This window comes from Lontra canadensis, unplaced genomic scaffold (genome assembly GCF_010015895.1).
Source record: "Lontra canadensis isolate GAN:19392208 unplaced genomic scaffold, GSC_riverotter_1.0 scaffold88, whole genome shotgun sequence".
Classification (NCBI taxonomy): Eukaryota; Metazoa; Chordata; class Mammalia; order Carnivora; family Mustelidae; genus Lontra; species Lontra canadensis.
This window is the reverse complement of record NW_022631082.1, coordinates 505,179-523,514: the sequence shown is the minus strand read 5'-3', so window position 1 is coordinate 523,514 and position 18,336 is coordinate 505,179. Positions and strand designations below refer to the sequence as shown.

At 59.3% G+C, this 18,336-nt stretch overlaps 3 protein-coding genes across 4 annotated transcripts; 1 reads left to right on the top strand and 2 right to left on the bottom strand.

The window, feature by feature from the left end:
- The first annotated feature begins 519 nt into the window (after window positions 1-519).
- TBXA2R (thromboxane A2 receptor) lies at window positions 520-10,510 on the top strand. 2 transcript variants are annotated; one of them, XM_032883551.1, is made up of 3 exons: window positions 520-843; window positions 5,222-6,090; window positions 9,825-10,510. In XM_032883551.1, exons 2-3 carry the CDS (start codon window positions 5,305-5,307, stop codon window positions 10,068-10,070), a joined length of 1,032 nt encoding a protein of 343 aa, XP_032739442.1. In that variant the 5' UTR covers window positions 520-843; window positions 5,222-5,304; the 3' UTR covers window positions 10,071-10,510. The 2 variants fall into 2 exon arrangements, with proteins under 2 accessions (XP_032739442.1, XP_032739443.1); XM_032883552.1 differs by lacking the exon at window positions 520-843 and adding an exon at window positions 1,513-1,534.
- Window positions 10,511-10,889: 379 nt separating this feature from the next.
- Window positions 10,890-13,324, bottom strand: LOC116882899 (sine oculis-binding protein homolog A-like). Its single transcript, XM_032883550.1, has one exon. It carries the CDS (start codon window positions 12,321-12,323, stop codon window positions 11,220-11,222), a length of 1,104 nt encoding a protein of 367 aa, XP_032739441.1. The 5' UTR covers window positions 12,324-13,324; the 3' UTR covers window positions 10,890-11,219.
- A 645-nt stretch (window positions 13,325-13,969) lies between these two features.
- On the bottom strand, window positions 13,970-18,214 carry GIPC3 (GIPC PDZ domain containing family member 3). Its single transcript, XM_032883549.1, has 6 exons — window positions 17,924-18,214; window positions 16,932-17,117; window positions 16,610-16,790; window positions 14,603-14,715; window positions 14,301-14,382; window positions 13,970-14,190 (listed from the first exon to the last, which is right to left on the bottom strand). Exons 1-6 carry the CDS (start codon window positions 18,146-18,148, stop codon window positions 14,039-14,041), a joined length of 939 nt encoding a protein of 312 aa, XP_032739440.1. The 5' UTR covers window positions 18,149-18,214; the 3' UTR covers window positions 13,970-14,038.
- Window positions 18,215-18,336: the final 122 nt, after the last annotated feature.

The following is an 18,336-nucleotide window of genomic DNA, read 5'->3' as shown; positions in this document are numbered from 1 at the left end:
CAGGGCGCCCACAGAGCTGCTCCCTGAGTGTTGGCGCCCCTCCCCTCTAAGCACACCCTGCATCTATTAGGTACCTACTGTGTGCCAGGCCCCAGTCCACCAGTTCCCCAGCTTGGAGCCCTGGGTCCCTGGGCGGGGGTCTGGGAGCCTCCCCGGCGGGTTCCGCCCGCGGCCCCGCCCCTCCCCGGCTGCCCTTGGGTGCTGCCCAGATGGTGAATAATGCGGGGCCTGGCGGTGGGAGCGCAAAGACGGGGCCGGCTCTGGCGGCCCCCGGCCAAAGGCTCCCGTGTGGGCGCCGACCACCCCCGCCACCCGCATCCCTGTCCCTGAGCCCAGGAGGACGCGCCCACTCCCCCAGACCGCTGCGCGGGTTTCCGGGCGGGCTGGGGGTTGCCCACTGACCCCCATCAGCCAGGCCGGGCCACAGGGGCGTGGCCAGTGCAGGGGGAGGGGCCCGTAGAGACGGAGGGAGAGACAGAGAGACAAGGACAGACAGGGCGCAGGCTGCGGATCGGAGCCCCGGGCCGGGGCTATTTTTAGCCCCTGCGGACACCCCTTTCGGGCCCCGAGGGCTCATCGCCCCTCCTCCAGCCCCGGAGGACCTCGCGCATCCCAGCGTCCAGAGCTGCCGCGCCCTCCATCTGTGCCCTGCGGGGACGTGAAAGGCCGGGGGTCCTCTGGGCGGCCCGCCCCTGGCCGTGCCTCGGTTTCCCCGGGGGCTCCGGGAGTCCGGACCGCCCAGCTCCCCGCTCCGCCCTCCCCGGCCTGGGCCCGGCGCCGGCCTGCCCGCGGGGCTCCGCGACAGGCGCGACCCCCGCGCGTCCCACCGGTCACCGTCTCCAGGTGAGGCCGGGCCGCCAGGTTAGGGGCGGGGCGTGAGAGCGGGCGGGTGTGTCCCGCGGAGGCCCGCCCCACTGTGGGTGTGTCCCCGTGCCGGCCGGGCAGCCAGGTGCTGGGTGTCGGGGCGGCGGCGTTGTTGAGACCCGGTCTGTGCCCCGAGGGGGCGGTCGCGTCCCCACTGTCCGCCCTGGGCCCGTCCCAGCGTGGCTGAGGGTGTGCTGTGGGTGCGTTTTCCTGGGTGGGCGCTGAGCTGCTCAGGGTCCTCCGATGTGGCAGGAAGGGTGCAAGGGCTGGGTGCGGCCATGAGCAAGCGTGGCCGAGCATCCGTGTGTCTGGGCAGGCCGCAGCAGAGGGTCTCCGCGCAGGTCTGCAGCGTCTCTCTAACTCGGTGTCCATCCTTCCCCACGGCCAAAGGCCCGGGGGCTGGTCCCCTTACCCCAAACCACACCTGCCCTCCTGGGCGGCCCCCACACCGGCTGCTGAGTGGTGAGCCCTCGAGGGCACCCATTGTACAAATGAGGGAATGAGGCTCCCAGGGCCGAGCTGTAATGACTGTGGAGGCCCCCCCCAACCCCACACCCTCTGAGGTGGGAGCTGGTCCGTGTCACAAACAGGAAAAGTTCCCGGAAATTAAGCCTTGTGGTGTGGGGAGGGGAGACAAGGGCAGGCCTGGGGACTGACAGGGGCCCTACCCGTAAGGGTGCGTCTCCCAGGGTGTCTGTGGAGGGGTCCTGGTCCATGGGCCTGCGAGGCCGCCCAGGCATGGGCTGGCCTGGCCCCCGCAGCTTTACGCCAAAGGGCGGCGACGTTCACTTGGCCAGAGCTTGGAGGACTCAGCAGACATGAAGGGGGCCACCTCGGGGCTGTCTCCCGCGCACACGGCCAGCCCGGAGCACCCCAGGAGCCGGCAAGGCTCTCCAGGCATGGGGTGGGGGGTGCAGAGGACCCATGAGGACAGGTCAGGCCTGGGTAGATCGGCCAGAATACCAGCAGGCGACTTTGTGTCCCGGTTTTCTGCATTTCACAGAGGGGGAGACACAGGCTTGGCGGTGTTGGCCTGTAGCTTGGCGATGGCAGATCAGGGACTTCAGTCCGAGCTGGTGGGAGGTCATCTTCGTCCCTGCAGGGTGTCTGGGTGGGCCTGGAGACAGGCGGCCTGGCAAGCCAGGGGATGAAGTGTTGAGCGTGAGACGGACGTGTTGAGAGGCGGCTAGCTCCAGAGCCAGAGGAGAGCAGGGCCAGCAGCCGCCAGCAGGCAGGGGAGGGGCCTGGTGCTTGGGAACCAGGGATCACATTCCACTGGCGGCTGGGCTTGGGAGGGCCCAGCCTGGTGTCTGTGCCTCTGGGGCAGGATGGAGCCGTCCACCCCCACCCTGCCGTGGCCCAGCCTTACCCAGGTGGACTGATGTCCTCCAAGAAGGTTCCAGGAGCTGAGATGGAAGTTCTGGATCCCAGGACCCAGCCACGTTCCCGTCAAGGTTCTAGAACCTCCGCCCCTTGGAATTCTGGACTTGAAGCCTCCTGGGTTCCAGAACCAGGAACTTGTTAGAATTCCAGAGCCCTGGTCCTTCAAAGCCCAAACCTCCCTGCTCTTGGGCCATGGAAGCCTGGGTTTGTGCAGCAAATCTGGGGGTCCGTGCCTCCCACAGGGCACAGGCCACACAGGACTGATTCTGGACCTCGCGCTGTGTTGACAGTCTCCTGCAGGGGAGGGCCTGCCATGCCTCCCAGCCAACTTAGGAGGGGAAAGGAGGCCTTGCCAGGGGTCCCTGTGGGCCTGGCCCGCATGCCTAGGGAACTTGAGACGGCAGCTATCACCTGAACTTGATGGCGAGGAGGGGTGGAGTGGAAACCACGGTCTGTGCCCAGAGAGAGTCATGCCAGTTTCCAGCCTCCCCCAGGGCCAAGGGCTCTGGGTCATAGGTTTGTTCCCAGATAGGGGAGACGTGAGGCAGTCGCAGGGTATGTGGCCCCAGGGCGAATGAGAAGTGCCTGAGCTCCCACACAGGGTGGGGCCATGAAACCCCAGGAGGAGCTGGTGGTCCCTCCAGGCTGAGGTCGGGTTAGGGGCCGCAGGCACAGCCCAAGTCCCCAGAAAGGTTCAGAAACAGTGTGTAGCAGCTCTCAAGGGAGCGAGTGCCCCGTCCTAAGAGGAATCCAAATGTAGGCCAAGTCTGTGATGGCAGAGAGCACGCCGCTTGCTCTGCAGTGGAGGGTAAGGGTGTGATCACTGTGAACAGCCCCTGCACGGCCGCCCACCTCTCTCTGGACCCCGTTTTCCCACCACAGCCCACCCCCAACCAAAGTGGCCGTGGCCTTGGCTCTCGGCCTGGGAGCAGAGCTCACTGCGGTTGCCAGGGGCTGGATAATTCATGAGTAGCGACAGGGAGTTGCTGAGCAGAGGGGCCAGGCCAGCACACGGGTTAGCAGGACGGGGAGCCAGGGCTGGCGCGAAGGGAGCGCCCACAGGGCACTTAGCCCTGTACCCAGCTTAGCTCATTCCTGTCCACCATGCTACAGGAAGGGAACTGGGAGCTCCCAGCAGGGGGTCTGTGACGGGGTTCCTGACAATACCCGGATTCAAATCTGACCAGACCCGCTTTTTAGAAAATTCCAGCCCTTAGAGCAAATTGTGGTGATGGGGACCCCCCACACTAGGGCTCCCTCTGGCCGGCAGGCCTGCAAATCATTTACACGGGTTTGCCCACAGCAAGGCCTGGATTTACATCTGATCAACTCAGGCCAGGCTGTGGGGCCTCAGACGAGAGACTTGGCCTCTCTGGCGCCTCCGTCTTCCCCTTCTGCGAAATGGGGGTCACGGAAGGAGCTTTCTGAGTTCTAACTGCCCGCCGGCCCTACGTCCTGCCCATGCCCACCCACCTGCGTCCCCTCTGCCCTCCCCCCACCCCGGGGCAGCCTCGCTGGCCACACAGGGGGACCTGCGGTGTAGACCCAGGGCAGGAGCCCAGGGACCCGCCAGTTAGGCCCCAGCGCCCCCAGTGGCCTCTCTGGTGTGTCCTTCTTGACACTGGGAGCTGTTCTCTGGATGGTCTCTTGCTTTGCTTCTGCGCGACATCCCCACGTCTGGTCTGTCAGTCCACACTCGTGGCAGCTAGGCCCAGCGTCTCCAGCGTCCTCCCGCAGCCCAGAGGGTAACAGGTCCCTCTCACTGCCATTTTTAGCTCGTCCCCAGGGAGTCTGTCGCTCCAGATGAGCTGGGTTTTTCTGGTTTTGTTCCCAGAATGGAACTAGATTTCTGGGTTTATTTCTTCATTATAAAAACAATGCCACAGGGCGCCTGGGGGGCTCAGTTGTTGAGCTTCTGACTTTGATTCGGGTCATGATCCTGGCGTCCTGGGATCAAGCCCCGCATCAGGTTCTCTGCCCTGCGGGAAGCCTGCTTCTCTTTCTCCCATTCCCCCTGCTTGTGTTCCCTCTCTCGCTGTGTCTCTCTCTGTCAAATAAATAAATAAAATCTTTTTTTTTAAATGCCATGAAAACGGGGGAAAAAAAACACACACGATCCCAACATGGGCAAGGCAGCGTTTTCCAAAAACGCCGAAGGTGTCAGGCCTCCCACGTACGTGCAGGTGAAGTGGTGACCTCAGAGCCGGTGGCCTCAGGCCACCCACCTGCCGCCCTCCTCGTCTGGCACACATCCCGTCTCCCAGCAGCTGAAATCTGCCCCGGGTTCTGCAGTCGGCTGAGGGCTCAGCCGGGTGACGAGCGAGCGGGGCCACGGAGCCCAGGGAGAAGAGACCATTTGCCTGGGCTCACGCAGGGGCCGCCAGGATGGTGGTTCCCACCCACAGCTCCTTGGTTCTTCTCTGTGACTCAGAAAGGACTCCTGGTGTTGTTCTCCAGGGCCCGCAGAGCAGACCACATGGGTCCTCACCCTGGTGGGTCACTGAGTCTGGGGAGGGCCAGAGCTGGTGGTGGTAGCGGTGGGAGCCATGGTAACAGCGCTATTAGAATAGTAATACTGCGTGGGGAGTGAGAGGAGCCAGGACAGGCTTCTTGAAAGAGGGGATATTTAGGGCGCCTGGGTGGCTCAGTGGGTTAAGTCTCTGCCTTCGGCTCAGGTCATGATCTCAGGGTCCTGGGATCGAGCCCCACATCAGGCTCTCTGCTCAGCGGGGAGCCTGCTTCCCACCCCCTCTCTCTGCCTGCCTCTCTGCCTACTTCTGACCTCTCTCTCTCTCTCTCTCTCTCTCTGTTAAATAAATAAATAAAATCTTAAAAAAATAAAGAAAAGAAAGAAAGAAAGAAAGAAAGAGGGGATATTTGACCTGGGGTATTGAAGATGGTGTAGGAGTTCACCAGGCCCCTCCAGTGAAAATGCACAATGACTCACCAGCAGATCTTCTCTCTGCTCCCTCAGGTGTGCGTGAGCCAGCGCCAGCTCTCCCCACCCGCAGCGTCGGCCCGATGGGGTGGTGACCCTCCGCTCCCCGCCCCAGCGCCATGTGGCCCAATGGCACCTCTCTGGGGCCCTGTTTCCGGCCCACCAACATCACCCTGGAGGAGCGGCGCCTGATCGCCTCTCCCTGGTTCGCGGCCTCCTTCTGCGTGGTGGGCCTGGCGTCCAACCTGCTGGCCCTGAGCGTGCTGGCGGGGGCGCGGCAGGCCAGCCCGCAGGCGCGCTCCTCCTTCCTCACCTTCCTCTGCGGCCTGGTGCTCACCGACTTCATGGGGCTGCTGGTCACCGGTGCGATCGTGGTGTCCCAGCACGCCATCCTGTTCGACTGGCGCGCCGCGGACCCCGGCTGCCGCCTCTGCCAGTTCATGGGCGTCATCATGGTCTTTTTCGGCCTCTGCCCGCTGCTGCTTGGGGCCGCCATGGCCTCGGAGCGCTACCTGGGCATCACCCGGCCCTTCTCGCGGCCCGCGGGGGCCTCGCAGCGCCGGGCCTGGGCCACGGTGGGGCTGGTGTGGGCGTCGGCGCTGGCGCTGGGCCTGCTGCCCCTGCTGGGCGTCGGCCGCTACACGGTGCAGTACCCGGGCTCCTGGTGCTTCCTCACGCTCGGCGCCCAGCCCGGGGACGTGGCCTTCGGGCTGCTCTTCACCCTCCTTGGCAGCTTCTCGGTGGGGCTGTCCTTCCTGCTCAACACAATCAGCGTGGCCACCCTGTGCCACGTCTACCACGGGCGGGAGGCCGCCCAGCAGCGCCCGCGGGACTGCGAGGTGGAGATGATGGCTCAGCTCACGGGCATCATGGTGGTGGCCAGTATCTGCTGGATGCCGCTGCTGGTGAGTGCGGCCGGGGGCCCTGCCCGGGGCTCCCGCCACCCTCAGTGGGTTTGCTGACTTACCTTTAGAGATCGTGTTTATTTGGGAGGGAGAGAGCGCAAGCAAGAGCCCGGGGAGGGCCAGAGGGCAGGGGAGAAGCAGACTCCCTGCTGAGCAGGGAGCCCAACGCAGGGCTCGATCCCAGGACCCCGGGATCACGACCTGAGCCGAAGGCAGATGCTTCACCGACAGAGCCTCCCAGGCGCCCCTCCACAAGGGACTTAAATCCTCAGGTTCTCATCCACCCGAGAAAATGTGGGCACAGACCCCAGTGTTCGAATGTCCTTGCTTGAGGAGCTCACGAACGAGACACAGATGACCCCCAGCTGGGGTCAGGACTGGGTTGCCCAGGGAGGGACTCCCATGTTCTATCTGGGGTATCAGAGGAAGTTTTCCAGAGAAGGGGTATTGGAGCTAGGGTTTTGAAGGATACATAGGAGTTTACCTACTAAACAAGAAAAAGGAAGGCATTCTAGGTAGTATCACTGAATCATCAAACATTTCCCGAGCCTACTAGTTCTGAAACTGGGCTCTGGCCAGATTTTCTGACCCTGGGGAAAGTTTGGCTGAAGTCCTTCCTTCCACTGATCAGTGTGGTTTTCCATTTGGGGTGGTATTTTTTTTCCATTTCTGGTTTGATCAGGACATGTCTGGAGTCTGAAGTCAGACACTCGGTGTCCAAATCACGCCCAGCAAGGACTTGCTATGTGACTCTGGTTCTGGGCTCCCCTCCTCCAGCCTTGGTGATCAGGGGGATTAAAAAGTGTCTGACCTTCCGAGTTACGGTGAGACGGAAATGAACCCATTAATCACTTGCCCTTTCCGCAAACATTTCATAAGTGACTCTTATGTTCCAGGCTCTAGTCCAGACACTGAAGACACAGCAGAGAACAGAAGTGACAGAGATCCTCCTTGGAACTCTTGCCAGTGGGGAAGGCGGGCCATAAACCTCATGTATGGATGCAGGAAGGGGTCGATAGTAGGAAGTGAAAAGAACTAGAACAAAAACCAAACCTGCAGGGGTGCCTGGTGGACTCAACTGTTGGAGCGTGTGACTCTTTAGTTCAGGGTTGTGAGTTCGAGCCCCCGTTGGGTGTAGAGACGACTTAAAAATAAAATCTTAGGGAAAAAAAACAAACAAACCTGCAAATGGAAAGATCACAAATTTGTTTTTTTGCTTTTGCTTTGTGTTTTTTGTTTTGCTGAGAATTTTTTACAAATGTAAGTGGTCGGAGGAAAACCGCAAAGAAAGGAGCATCATATTTTGACATTTTGTGACACGTGACAATGACACGGAATTCAAATTTCCGCATCCAGAAATAAAGCCCTGTTAGAACACAGCCACACCCGCGTGCTTCCTTGTTGCTCGGAAGCTGCAGAGCCTAGCTGTGGCCGACACTGTGTTTAGGAAAGTTATTACACGGCCCTTGAAGAAGAAGTGTGCCACCAAGGGGCCCCAGGAGTCATTTAACAATTCAGGGAGTGTCTATCTAGAATGCCTTCCTGGGTTTTATCTAGCAGTGAAACTCCTACCCATGCTTCAGAGCCCCCGCTGGAATGGTTCAGAGCAGAGCAGGGCCCATTCTGGATGTCCCAAGAGACTGGGCCTGGTGGTGGTCAGGGACCTCTCAGTGAAGGTGACATTTGAGCAAAGACATGGTGGAGGTGAAGAAGTGAACTCTGTGGAGATCTGGCCTGGGGGGAAGCATTCCAGGAAGAGGGCATAGCACATGCAAAGGCCCTGGGGCAGGACCTTGCCTGGCATGTTAGAAGATCAGTGAGGAGGAACAGAGTGGGTGCAGGGGAGAATCGGAGGAGGGGAGGGTGGAGAGGGGACTAGGGGGGACTGCAGGGAGGACTTGGGCTTCTCCCCCAGGGAGATGGGAGCCCTGGAGGCCTGTGGACAGAGGAGGACATGACTCGGGTGCTGCCCGATAAATACGAAGCGTAATATCCATGAGAAGAGGCCTGGGACGGGCACCTCAGGGCAGGACAAGAGCATATTTTCCAGCCAAAAGCAACATTCTGTGGCTGCTGCTCCCATGGGAACCCATCGGTGCCAGCAGCTGGGACCCACCCCAGGAACTGACTCCTTGCTGGCTCTCTGCTTCCCTCCCCTGGGTGAGATGCACACACATGTCACCTCCCAAGGACCCTGACCGCCAGCAGACTCGTCCATGCTGCTGCGCCTTGCTCTCTTCCCTGCCACCCAGTCTCCAGTCTCTTGGGATTCCCAGAATGGGCTTTGTCCCGCTTTGAACCATTGGAGCTGGGGCTTTGAAGCATGAATAGGAGTTCACTCACTGGGCACAAGGGGAAAGGCGTCCCTTCCCTTAGGTAGAATCACTGAATCATTAAACAACTCCTAAAAAAAACAAAACAAAACTCCTGAGTCCCCTTTGTGGGGAAACTTTTCCATAAAGGGCCATATGGTAAATATTTAAACATGGCCTCTGTCACAGATACTCAGCTCTGCCGTCCCAACCGGATGGGAAAGCAGCCACCGGAAACAAATGGGCGTGGCTGGGTCTGTAGGACAGGGAGCCCTATGCGGGGCTCCATCCCAGGACCCAGGGATCATGACCTGAGCCGAAGGCAGATGAAAGCAGATGATTAACCAACTGAGGCACCTGAGTGTCCCAAAAAGATCCTAAATCATCTCTGCACAGCGTGGGGTTTGAACTCACAATCCCAAGATCAAGAATAACACGGTCCACAGACTGAGCCAGCCAAGTGCCCCAATATGAATATAATTTCACCATAATAACTTACTTTAATGTAATAACTTAACACAATATGAATTATAATTATGCTTAATCTAAATTTTAATTATAGTTATAAAATATACATTATGACTATCACATTGTTGTATTATATGTATGTTTAATTATATAAATTATACAGTTATATAATTGTAATATTCTGTAATTTTAAATACTATATAATATATACCTCTAGTATATTACTATAATAATTTACAATGTGAATTATTAAATAATTCCTTTTTCCATATTTATAAATAACTCACTATATATCATACTAAACATAAATTTCAATAGTGATAAAACATATTTAAATAATTCAATATACAAATTTAATATAGAATCATTTAGTGTAAAACCATGTCATAAATTATATAAATTTTAATATAAAATAAAGTTATTTAAAATAAAACATACAGGGGCGCCTGGGTGGCTCAGTGGCTGAAGCCTCTGCCTTCCGCTCAGCTCATGCCCAGGAGTCCTAGGATCGAGGCCCGCATCAGGCTTCCTGCTCCGCGGGGGAGCCTGCCTCTTTCTCTCTCTCTTGTGAATAAATAAATAAAATCTTTAAAAAGTAATAAGCTAAATAAAACATAGAATATAAAAACTAAGAATGTGGGGTGCAGTGGAAAAGTTTCACATCCTGACGTGTTTAGAATGGGAGGGGGTTTCAGAGCCCAGCGAGGCGGGCCGGCGCCGGGACTCCCGCTCCCACCTGCCAGTCCCGCCTCCCACCCCGCGCCCCGAGACGCGCAGGAAAAGCGCGCGATTTCCCAACTGTGTCAGCTGAAGCTCAGAGAGGCCGGGCAGCCTTCCCCAGGTCACACAGCAAGGCAGGGACAGGAACGGTGGAGGGTCTCCGGGGGTGGGCGTGGGCCGCGGGGCAGGGGCTGGCGGCGCGCGGACCCGGCTAACTGCTCTGACCCCCGGCAGGTCTTCATCGCCCAGACGGTGCTGCGCAGCCCGCCGGCCATGAGCCCCAGCGGGCAGCTGTCGCGAGCCACTGAGCAGCAGCTGCTCATTTACCTGCGCGTGGCCACCTGGAACCAGATCCTCGACCCCTGGGTGTACATCCTCTTCCGCCGGGCCGTGATCCGCCGCCTCCACCCTCGCCTCAGCGCCCGGCCCAGATCGCTGTCCCTGCAGCCGCAGCACACCCAGAGACGCCCCGTGCCTTAGAGCCCGACGGCTGCGGGGGGCTCCCCCGGCTGGCGCGTCCCTCCGAGGACACAGCTGCCTGTTCTGGGGTTGCGGCAGCCCAGAGTCTCAGAAGGACCAAGCCTTGGAGTGGCAGGATTGTGGGCTGTTCTCTAGCAGCCTTGGGGACCCCCTAACGCTCCCCGGATCCCCCTTTCCCGTCCCCCTCCCGGCCCCAGGAAGGGTGAGCAGGCATGACAGGGGGTGTCTGAGGAAAGGAGACTTACAAGCCTCCCCTTCCAGAAATCCTCTGGGAATGGGGGACTCCGACCCCTACCTATGACCTGCTTTCTGGGGTACAGTTGATCCCCTTGGACACCCCAACCCACGAAGGCTCTGCTTAGGAAATACTGAGTGTGCACGGGCGAGACCCCTCCCTTGCCAAAATATATCACGCCCTCCCCGGCCGTACTTTCCCTCGGGTCTGAAGTCATCAGTCTTTAAAGTTTGTGCGTTGGATCGCGTTGGACCATGTGCCCACGGCAGCCGGAGCAGAGCTGGGGGCGGGGGCGGAGAGGGTGCCTGTTTTGTTTGCTCAACACTGAAGGTGCCCAGGGCCTCGAGCAAACGCACCTGGCCCATAGTAGGTGCTCAATAAACATCGGTTGCAGGGACAGATGATTGAGGCTTTGCAGAGCGCCTGGTCCGTGCAGGCCGGCTTCGCACTTAGTAAAGGGCTTGGCACAGAGCAGCGGCTTAGAAAACATCCGGTGAGGTCAGGTGCGCCCCCCGCAAACCCTTATGCCTGCCCCTTCGTCTGTCCTCCTTGTGAACTCCCCCAAAAATGACACACCCAGCTGTAGGGGTGGGAGAGGTGCCTTTATTCCCTATGAGCCCTCAAGGTACATGAGGACAAAATTGCCCCCTGCTCCCCATTTCTCTGCCTCCTGACCACATGCCCCCCCCACGCACGCACACCCAGCTTTCCACTCCACAGACTTGGGATCTGCTTACACCGCCCAGAGCCAGGCCCAAGTGAAACTAAAGTCCCCATTTCCACTCTCCCTCCTCCCCCAACACCTACATGCTGGGGGAATGAGGTCACCTGCTGCCTCCAGGGGACCCAGCTGGGAGGGACAGGAGACAGGATTGTGGGGGGATTATGGGAGCCAAAACTGTGTTGCCCTCAAGCTACAGCTCCCCATGGTGGGGGAGGGGCTCTGACCCCCAAGGAGCAGGCCTTGACTCCTTGAGTGTCAGGGAGGGGACAGGCTTCTGGGCTAGGGACTCAGGGGGCTGGGAGTGCAGAAGGGCCGCCCTGGGAGCCAAACTAGAGACGATAGATATGGTGGGTGGGGTGGACTTCTGGGGTCCTAGCTGGGGCTTGGGGAAGAGGGCTGGTTTCTGGGGGGCTGAGGGGATCTGTGGCTGTGGGGCCAGGTGGAAAGTTGGTAGGCTTCGGCCCAGGCCGCTGTTGGCCTGCGTTCCATGTACCAGATCATGGGGCTGGGGCTGGGGCTGAGCAACTATGCTAGGGGCCAGAGTCAGGACTCTGGGCGGTGAGCCTGGGGGCTGATGTTGGGCTGGGGGAGTGAGATCAGCCTGGGCTCTAGGGTCAAGGCTAGAGGTCTGTAGGTGGAGTCCATTTCTAGAGCTGAGCTGGATCTTTGAGCTGGTCTGGATTCTGGAGCTGGACTGGGCTCCAGAAACAGGCTGGATTCTGGAACTAAGGTAAGTTCCAGAGCTGGGCTGAGTTCTTGTACTGCTCTGGGTTCCAGAGTGGGGCTGGGTCTCAGGGCCGAGCTGAATTCTTGCCCTAGGCTGGGTCTCTGAGGTGGACCGGGTCTCAGGACTGAGCTGGGTTCCAGAACTGATCAGGGTTCTGGAGCTGGGTTGGGTTTCAGAGTTGAGCTGAATCTCAGAGCTGAGCCAAGTCTCAGAGGAAAACTTCGTTCTCAAGCTGAGCGGGGCTCCACAGCTGGGTTGATTTCTTGTGCTGCTCTGGGTCCCAGAGCTGGCCTGGGTTCCAGAACTACTCTGGGTTCTGGAGCTGGGTTGAGTTCCAGAAAGAGGCTGGATTCCAGAACTGAGGTGAATTCCAGAGCTGGGCAACATTCTTGACCTGAGCTGGCTTCCAGAGATGGGCTGTGTCTCTGAGCTGAACTCAATCCCGCGACCGAGCTGGGTCTCAGATTTGAGCAGGGTCTCAGGGCTAGACAGAGTTCTGGAGCTGAGCTGGGCTTCAGAGCTGGGTTGAATTCTTGAGCTGCTCTGGGTCCCAAAGCTGGGCTGCATCTTGGAGCTTAGCTGGCTTCCAAAACTGGTCTGGGTTCTAGAGCTGAACTGGGTTCCAGAAACAGGCTGGGTTCTGGAATTAAAGTAAATTCCCGAGCTGGGCTGAGTTCTGGAACTGCTCTGGGTTCCAGAGTGGGGCTGGGTCTCAGGGCTGAGCTGAATCCTGGAGCTGGGCTGAAATCCTGCACTGGGCTGGGTCTCTGAAGTGGGCTGGATCTCAGGCCTGAGCTGGGTTCCAGAACTGATCAGGGTTCTAGAGCTGGGTTGGGTTTCAGAAACAGGCTGTGTTCTGGAATCACTCTGGGTTTCCAAGTTGGGCTGGGTTTCTGGGCTGGAGTGAATCCTGGAGCTTGGCTGAGTTCCAGAGCTGGTCTGCTTCCCAAAGTCCAGCTCAACGCCAGAGCTGCCTTGGGCTGTGGCCTGCAGCTGGCATCTAGAGCTTGATAGCGTTTCTGAGGTACGCTGAGTCCCAGAGGTTGACTGAGCTCCCAGACAAGCCTGGGTCCTGGAGCTGGGTCCGCTTTCAGAGCTAGACAGAATTGTGGGACTTAAGTCTGTTGCTGTCTCTGTCTGGGTCCCAAGGCTAGGCCGGATTCCAGAGTTTAGCTGGATTCTGGAACTCAGTGGGCTCTCAGGAACTGACTGTGGTTGGCAGCTGGATGGGGTTTCAGACCCAGTCCGCGCCTCAGAATGGAGCGGAGTTCTGGAGCTGGGTGGACTGCCTGAGCTGGACTGAGCTCTGGAAATGGCCCAGGTCTTGAAACTGGTCTGGGCCCCAGAGTTAGATGGTATTCTAGAGCTGGTCTGCACTCTGCAGGGAGAGCGGGGCTTGGCATCCAGCCAAGCTCTGGAGGCGGGCCTTGCCTCAGAAGTGGAAGGGGTGTCAGAGCTTGTCTGAATTCGGGAGATGGACCTGGTAGTAGCCCGAGGCTGGGGTCTGGAACTGGGCTCGGTCTCTGAGCTGGACTCATCGCTGGAACCGGACCAGGCTCCAGGATGTTGGTGAGGACTTGAGGGCAGTTGGGTTGCAGAGCACGGCTGGGATCTGGGTCTGGACTGAACTGCAGCGAGCATCTGGGCTCGTGAGCAGGGCTGGGTTTGGGAGCCGTCTTCCAGTCCTGAGTCTGGGTGACTACTGGTGCTGGATTGTTTCTTGAATCTGATCTGGGCTCCAGAACTAACGGGAGTTCCTGAGCTAGCCGGGGCATCTAGGTACGGCTGCGTCATGTGGCTGTCTTGAGTTCCCCCATCAGGTTGAGTTTGATGGCAGGGCTTGGACACAGATCTGGGCTGGCTTCCGGAACGGGGATGGATCTCCGAACTGGGCTGTGTCTTAAAACTTACCTGGGACCCAGACCTTAACTTGGCTTCTGAGCTTGGTCTACCTTCAGAGCTGTCTTGGGTTCTAGGGAAGGGCTGGGTTTCGGGGCTGCGTTGGGTCTCAGAACTGAATCGCCTTCTAGCGATGAACTTTGTCTCAGGGTTGGCCCAAGGTCTAGAACAGGGCTTGGTCTTAGAGCAAGACTTGACCTCAGAGCTGAAACTTGACCTCTCAGAACTGGTAGGGGGTCTAGCGGGAAGCTCGGTCCCAGAGCGGGGCTGGGTCTCAGATCCGCGCTGGGCCCTGGGGCCAAGGTGGGCTTCAGGAACCGGCCCGGCGGGCTCGGGCGGGGGACTGGGTTCTGGGCTGGGGCTGCGCTCGGCCCCGGGGCAGACTAGCCACAGGCCTCCCTGGCCTCGCCGATGGCGGCCCACACCTCCACCACAAACTCGTCCGGGAAGGCGAACTCGCCCAAGACGGAATCTAAACGGTGCGCGAACTCCTGGACGCTCCGCGTCTTCTTGGACGTGTCCACCATGGTGGCTGCTGCGGCCGAGCAGGAGGGAAGGCGGGTGAGGGGGCTCCTCGGGCCTCTGACTCCTCCCGGTGGGCTACCCTCCCCCCCAGGGTCCACCCGGCTTACCCTGGCCCCTTACCCAGCTCTGGGTCCCGAATGCCCATGTAGCTCTCCAGCAGGTCATCCACTCTCCGCGATGCCTCCTCCTCAAACTCGCTGGGCTGGGGGATGGGGGCAGGGCCCGGCAGAGAAGGTCAAAGCCTGGGATCCCTCCAGCCCAGCCCCTCCGCAGGCCCCGCCCCTGTGCCACCGCTCCTGTCCTGCCTCCCCACGAGGCCCCATCTCTCAGGGAGGGGAGTGGCTTGACGAAGGAGAGGTTCTTACCTGCGGTCCCACTGAGTCAGAGCAGAGCCCCCGAAGGCTCCCTTCCCCCTCACTCACCATTTCCTCCACTGTGGCAGCCCCCCCAGAACGAAGACGCAGGGTCTCCCTCCCACTGGCCATTTTTGCTTCCGTGGGACATTTGCTGCCACGGCTCCTCTGGCCGATCATATCTGGAAGGGACAGAGCCGGGGGAGGGACATGTGTTCTGGGCGGGTCCGCATCTGTGTAAGCGCTCAGAAGCTGCCAGCGGAGCCTTTCTAGAACCTTCTTGTTGTTCAAAGCCCTCCTTACGTCCAGGGGTGAATCCTCAGAGACCCTGCTTGAGAATTCTTGCTTCCTCCAAATCTCCCTCCTTTTTTAAAATTTTATTTATTTATTTTAGATTTTTTCTTTTTTTATTCATTTGACAGAGAGAGACACAGCGAGAGAGGGAGCAGAAGCACGGGGAGTGGGAGAGGGAGAAGCAGGCTTCCCACCAAGCAGGGAACCCGATGCAGGGCTCGATCCCAGGACCCCGGGATCACGACCTGAGCCCAAGGCAGATGGTTAACGACCAAACCCCCCAGGCGCTCCTCTTTTTATTTTTTAACGTTTTAAAATAATCTCTACTCCCAGCATGCCGCTCGAATTCACAACCCTGAGATCAAGAGTCCACTGACTGAGCCCCCTAAGCGCCCCCTGTCCCTCCTCTTTTTATTTTTATTTATTTTTTTAAGATTATTTCTATATTTATTTGATAGAGAGATCACAAGCTGGCAGAGAGGCAGGCAGAGAGAGAGGGGGAAGCAGGCTCCCCGCCGAGCAGAGAGCCTGATGAGGGGCTCCATCCCAGGACCCTGAGAGCATGACCCGAGCCGAAGGCAGAGGCTTTAACCCACTGGGCCACCCAGGCGCCCCCCTCCTCTTTTTAAAATGACTTTCTAGAAGGGACTGCTTGAGACCCTCCTGTAGCCAGAGGGTCCGTCTGGAAAAGACTGTCTAGAACTCATCCTTCTAACATTTGGGCACGGCTCTCAGCGTCCACTGCTGTGCTAAAGGGCAGATCTGGAACCCCACCCTGTCCCCTTCTCCCTGGGACCTCCCTCCAGATGTGCCTGGATGCTTCTAGAACCTCTCGCCTGAGAACAATGCAGCTCAAAGGGCCAATCCATAATGAAATAGGAAGGTGGTGCCGGAATGGAAAGCAGCGCGTTGATTTCTTCCTTGAGAAACTCTTGGCTATTAAAAAAACACACCTGCCGCTAGACACGCAGCCTGCATTCTAACGCAGGGGTTCTCGACCCCGGGGCAGGGGCGGGTGATTTCACCCCCAGGTGACCTTGACCATATCTGCAGGCATTTTGGTTGTTACAACGTAAGGGTTGCCATTGGCATCTGCTGGGTCAAAGCCAGGGGTGATGCCCGACACCTTACTGTGCCCAGGGTGGCCCCCACTTCAGGAAATGAGCTGGGCCAGATGTCCCACTGCTGAACTGGGGAAACCCTCTTGGAGAGCAAGTCCCTTATCCCATGCACGGACAGCTCGCAGACCTCTCTTGGGAAAGCACTGTTCTGGGGGCAACTGGGTGGCTCCGTCCGTTAAGCATCTGCCTTCTGCTCAGGTTGTGATCCCGGGGTCATGGGATCGACCCCCCATCGGGCTCCCTGCTCAGTGGGGAGTCTGCTTCTCCCTTTGCCCCTCCCCCTGCTCATGCTGAATCTCTCTCAAATAAATAAAGAAATAAATTTTTAAAAATACGGTTCTAGAACACACCTGGAAAAACCTTCTCTAGAACCACAGCCAAAATAGGTCCAGACGCCTCCTTCTCTGATCCTGATCTTTCCAAACCCGCCTGCCCCCACCCTCGGACGGACTCTGACAATCTAGAAACTACCTACCTATTCCTAACACAGTGCCAGAAGCCCCCTGTCATGGCGCCAGAGGCATCTAGAACCTTCCATCCTGTCCCATTCCCCCCCCTCACATACACCCATGCTCCACTGTACTGGCGTCCAGAGAACCCGCTTCTGGAAGAGCTCCTCACCACCACCCCACCTGCCCCCTGGACCCCAGGTGGCCCTCACCGAAGGCTCTCTTGGGCTGCACCAGGCGCAGGGTGAAAGGCTGGGACTTGGGCAGCTCCCGGAGCATCTTGGCTACCTCGTAGTGGCGGCAGCCGACGATGGAGTGGTCATTGATGGCCTCAATGCTGTCGCCCACGCACACAGCCTGGACCCGGTTGATGATGCTACCCTCCTTGATCCTCTGTGGGGACCTAGAGTCACTCACAGGGCCAGCCCAGCCACCTCCCCTCGGCTTCCCAGAGCCCGGGTTAGACCAGAGAGGGGCAGCGCCTCATTCCAGGTCCCCAAGCACCCAGGAAGTCACCCGCCCTCCCTTGAGCACCTTAATGAAGGCGTAGCCGGCCCCGTTGTCCGTGATGGTCAATCCCAGGGCGTCTTCGGTCTTAGTGACCTCTACCTCCTTGGTCTCGCCGCGCACATGGGCAAAGATAAAGTCCTCCAGTCCTATCTGGCCGCCCAGGAGTTTCTGCATGTCCACTTTGTGGCTGTTTAGGGTACAGAATAAGATCTGTCCCAAGGGGAGGGGAGTCCAGAATTAATGACAACGTTCATTGCCCTCTGTGCAGACAACCAGGGTGATGGGTTCGGGAGCCCGAGAGGGAAACTGAGGCACAAAGAGGCATGAAACGCGTCTGGTCACCCACCCACCAGGATCCCAGTCCTCGGGTTTAAAGGCTGGACATGAGACCCCCAGAATGGGGCGGGGGGGGGCGTGCAAGAGGGAGTCTGAGACCCTCCTAACCAGGAGCAAGGTGATAAGGGGGATGTGGGCAGGAAGAGACCCTTCCTCCATCCCCAGTCTTTCAGTTTTAACCAGTTGGTGTCCTGACACTCCAGCCCAACTTTTTCAGTCGATTCTGAATCTACTGGCGCCCCCTGGGGGCTGCGAGTCATACAGCTCTGCCGCCCAGCCCCTGACCCCTGGGGCCTCTGACTTCGCACCTGGAAGGCGGCTGCCTGGAACCCTTGCCCCAGCGGCGCCCAGGAGCCTTGGACGCGCTTCCCCTTCCCCGAGGGCTGGGATCCACTCTCAGCTGTTTCAGCGCAGTGGGCTCCTCGACGGCCTGGGGACCCACTAACCCTATACCGGGCTCCTCTTTTGCGCAGGACGCGCGAAGAGGGTCTCTAGGTTATGGGCACCCCAGGACCTGAGGGGTGTGTCTTCGAGATCTGGTGATCCGATCCCTTCCATCCGAGGAGGGGGAATCCGGAGCCCCCGGTCCCCGGCTCCAGGCTCCACCCCTATCCCCTGTCGGACGGGTGCGCCTCCCGCGCTGGCGGGGGGTGGGGTGGCGGGGGTTCGGGGGTCCTCACCTCTGTGGGCGCGATCCCGAAGGCCTCGGCGATCTTGGCGTAGAGCTCGCGGACGTTGGTGAAGCCCTCGATCTTGCCAGTGGGGCTGCCGTGCGCCAGCTGCGTGCGGAAGACCAGGCGGGGACGGGCGCGGGGCGCGGCTGGGGGCTCCGCGGGCGAGGGCGGGGGCGCGGCCGGGCGCGGGGCCTCTGCGCCCCGGGTCTCCTGGGCCGCGGCGCTCTCCATGGCCGGAGGAGCTGGGCCACCCCGGCCACCGCCACCGCCGTCGCCGCCGGATCCGCCGCTTCCTGCAGCCTCCCCTCCCCCGGTTCAGGGCGCGACAGTCGAGCTGCTGGGGTAAGGGGATCCGGGAACCCGAGCCGCCCGGGAAGGCGACACCGCGGGCTGCAGAGGGGGGTCCGGCCCCAGGTGTC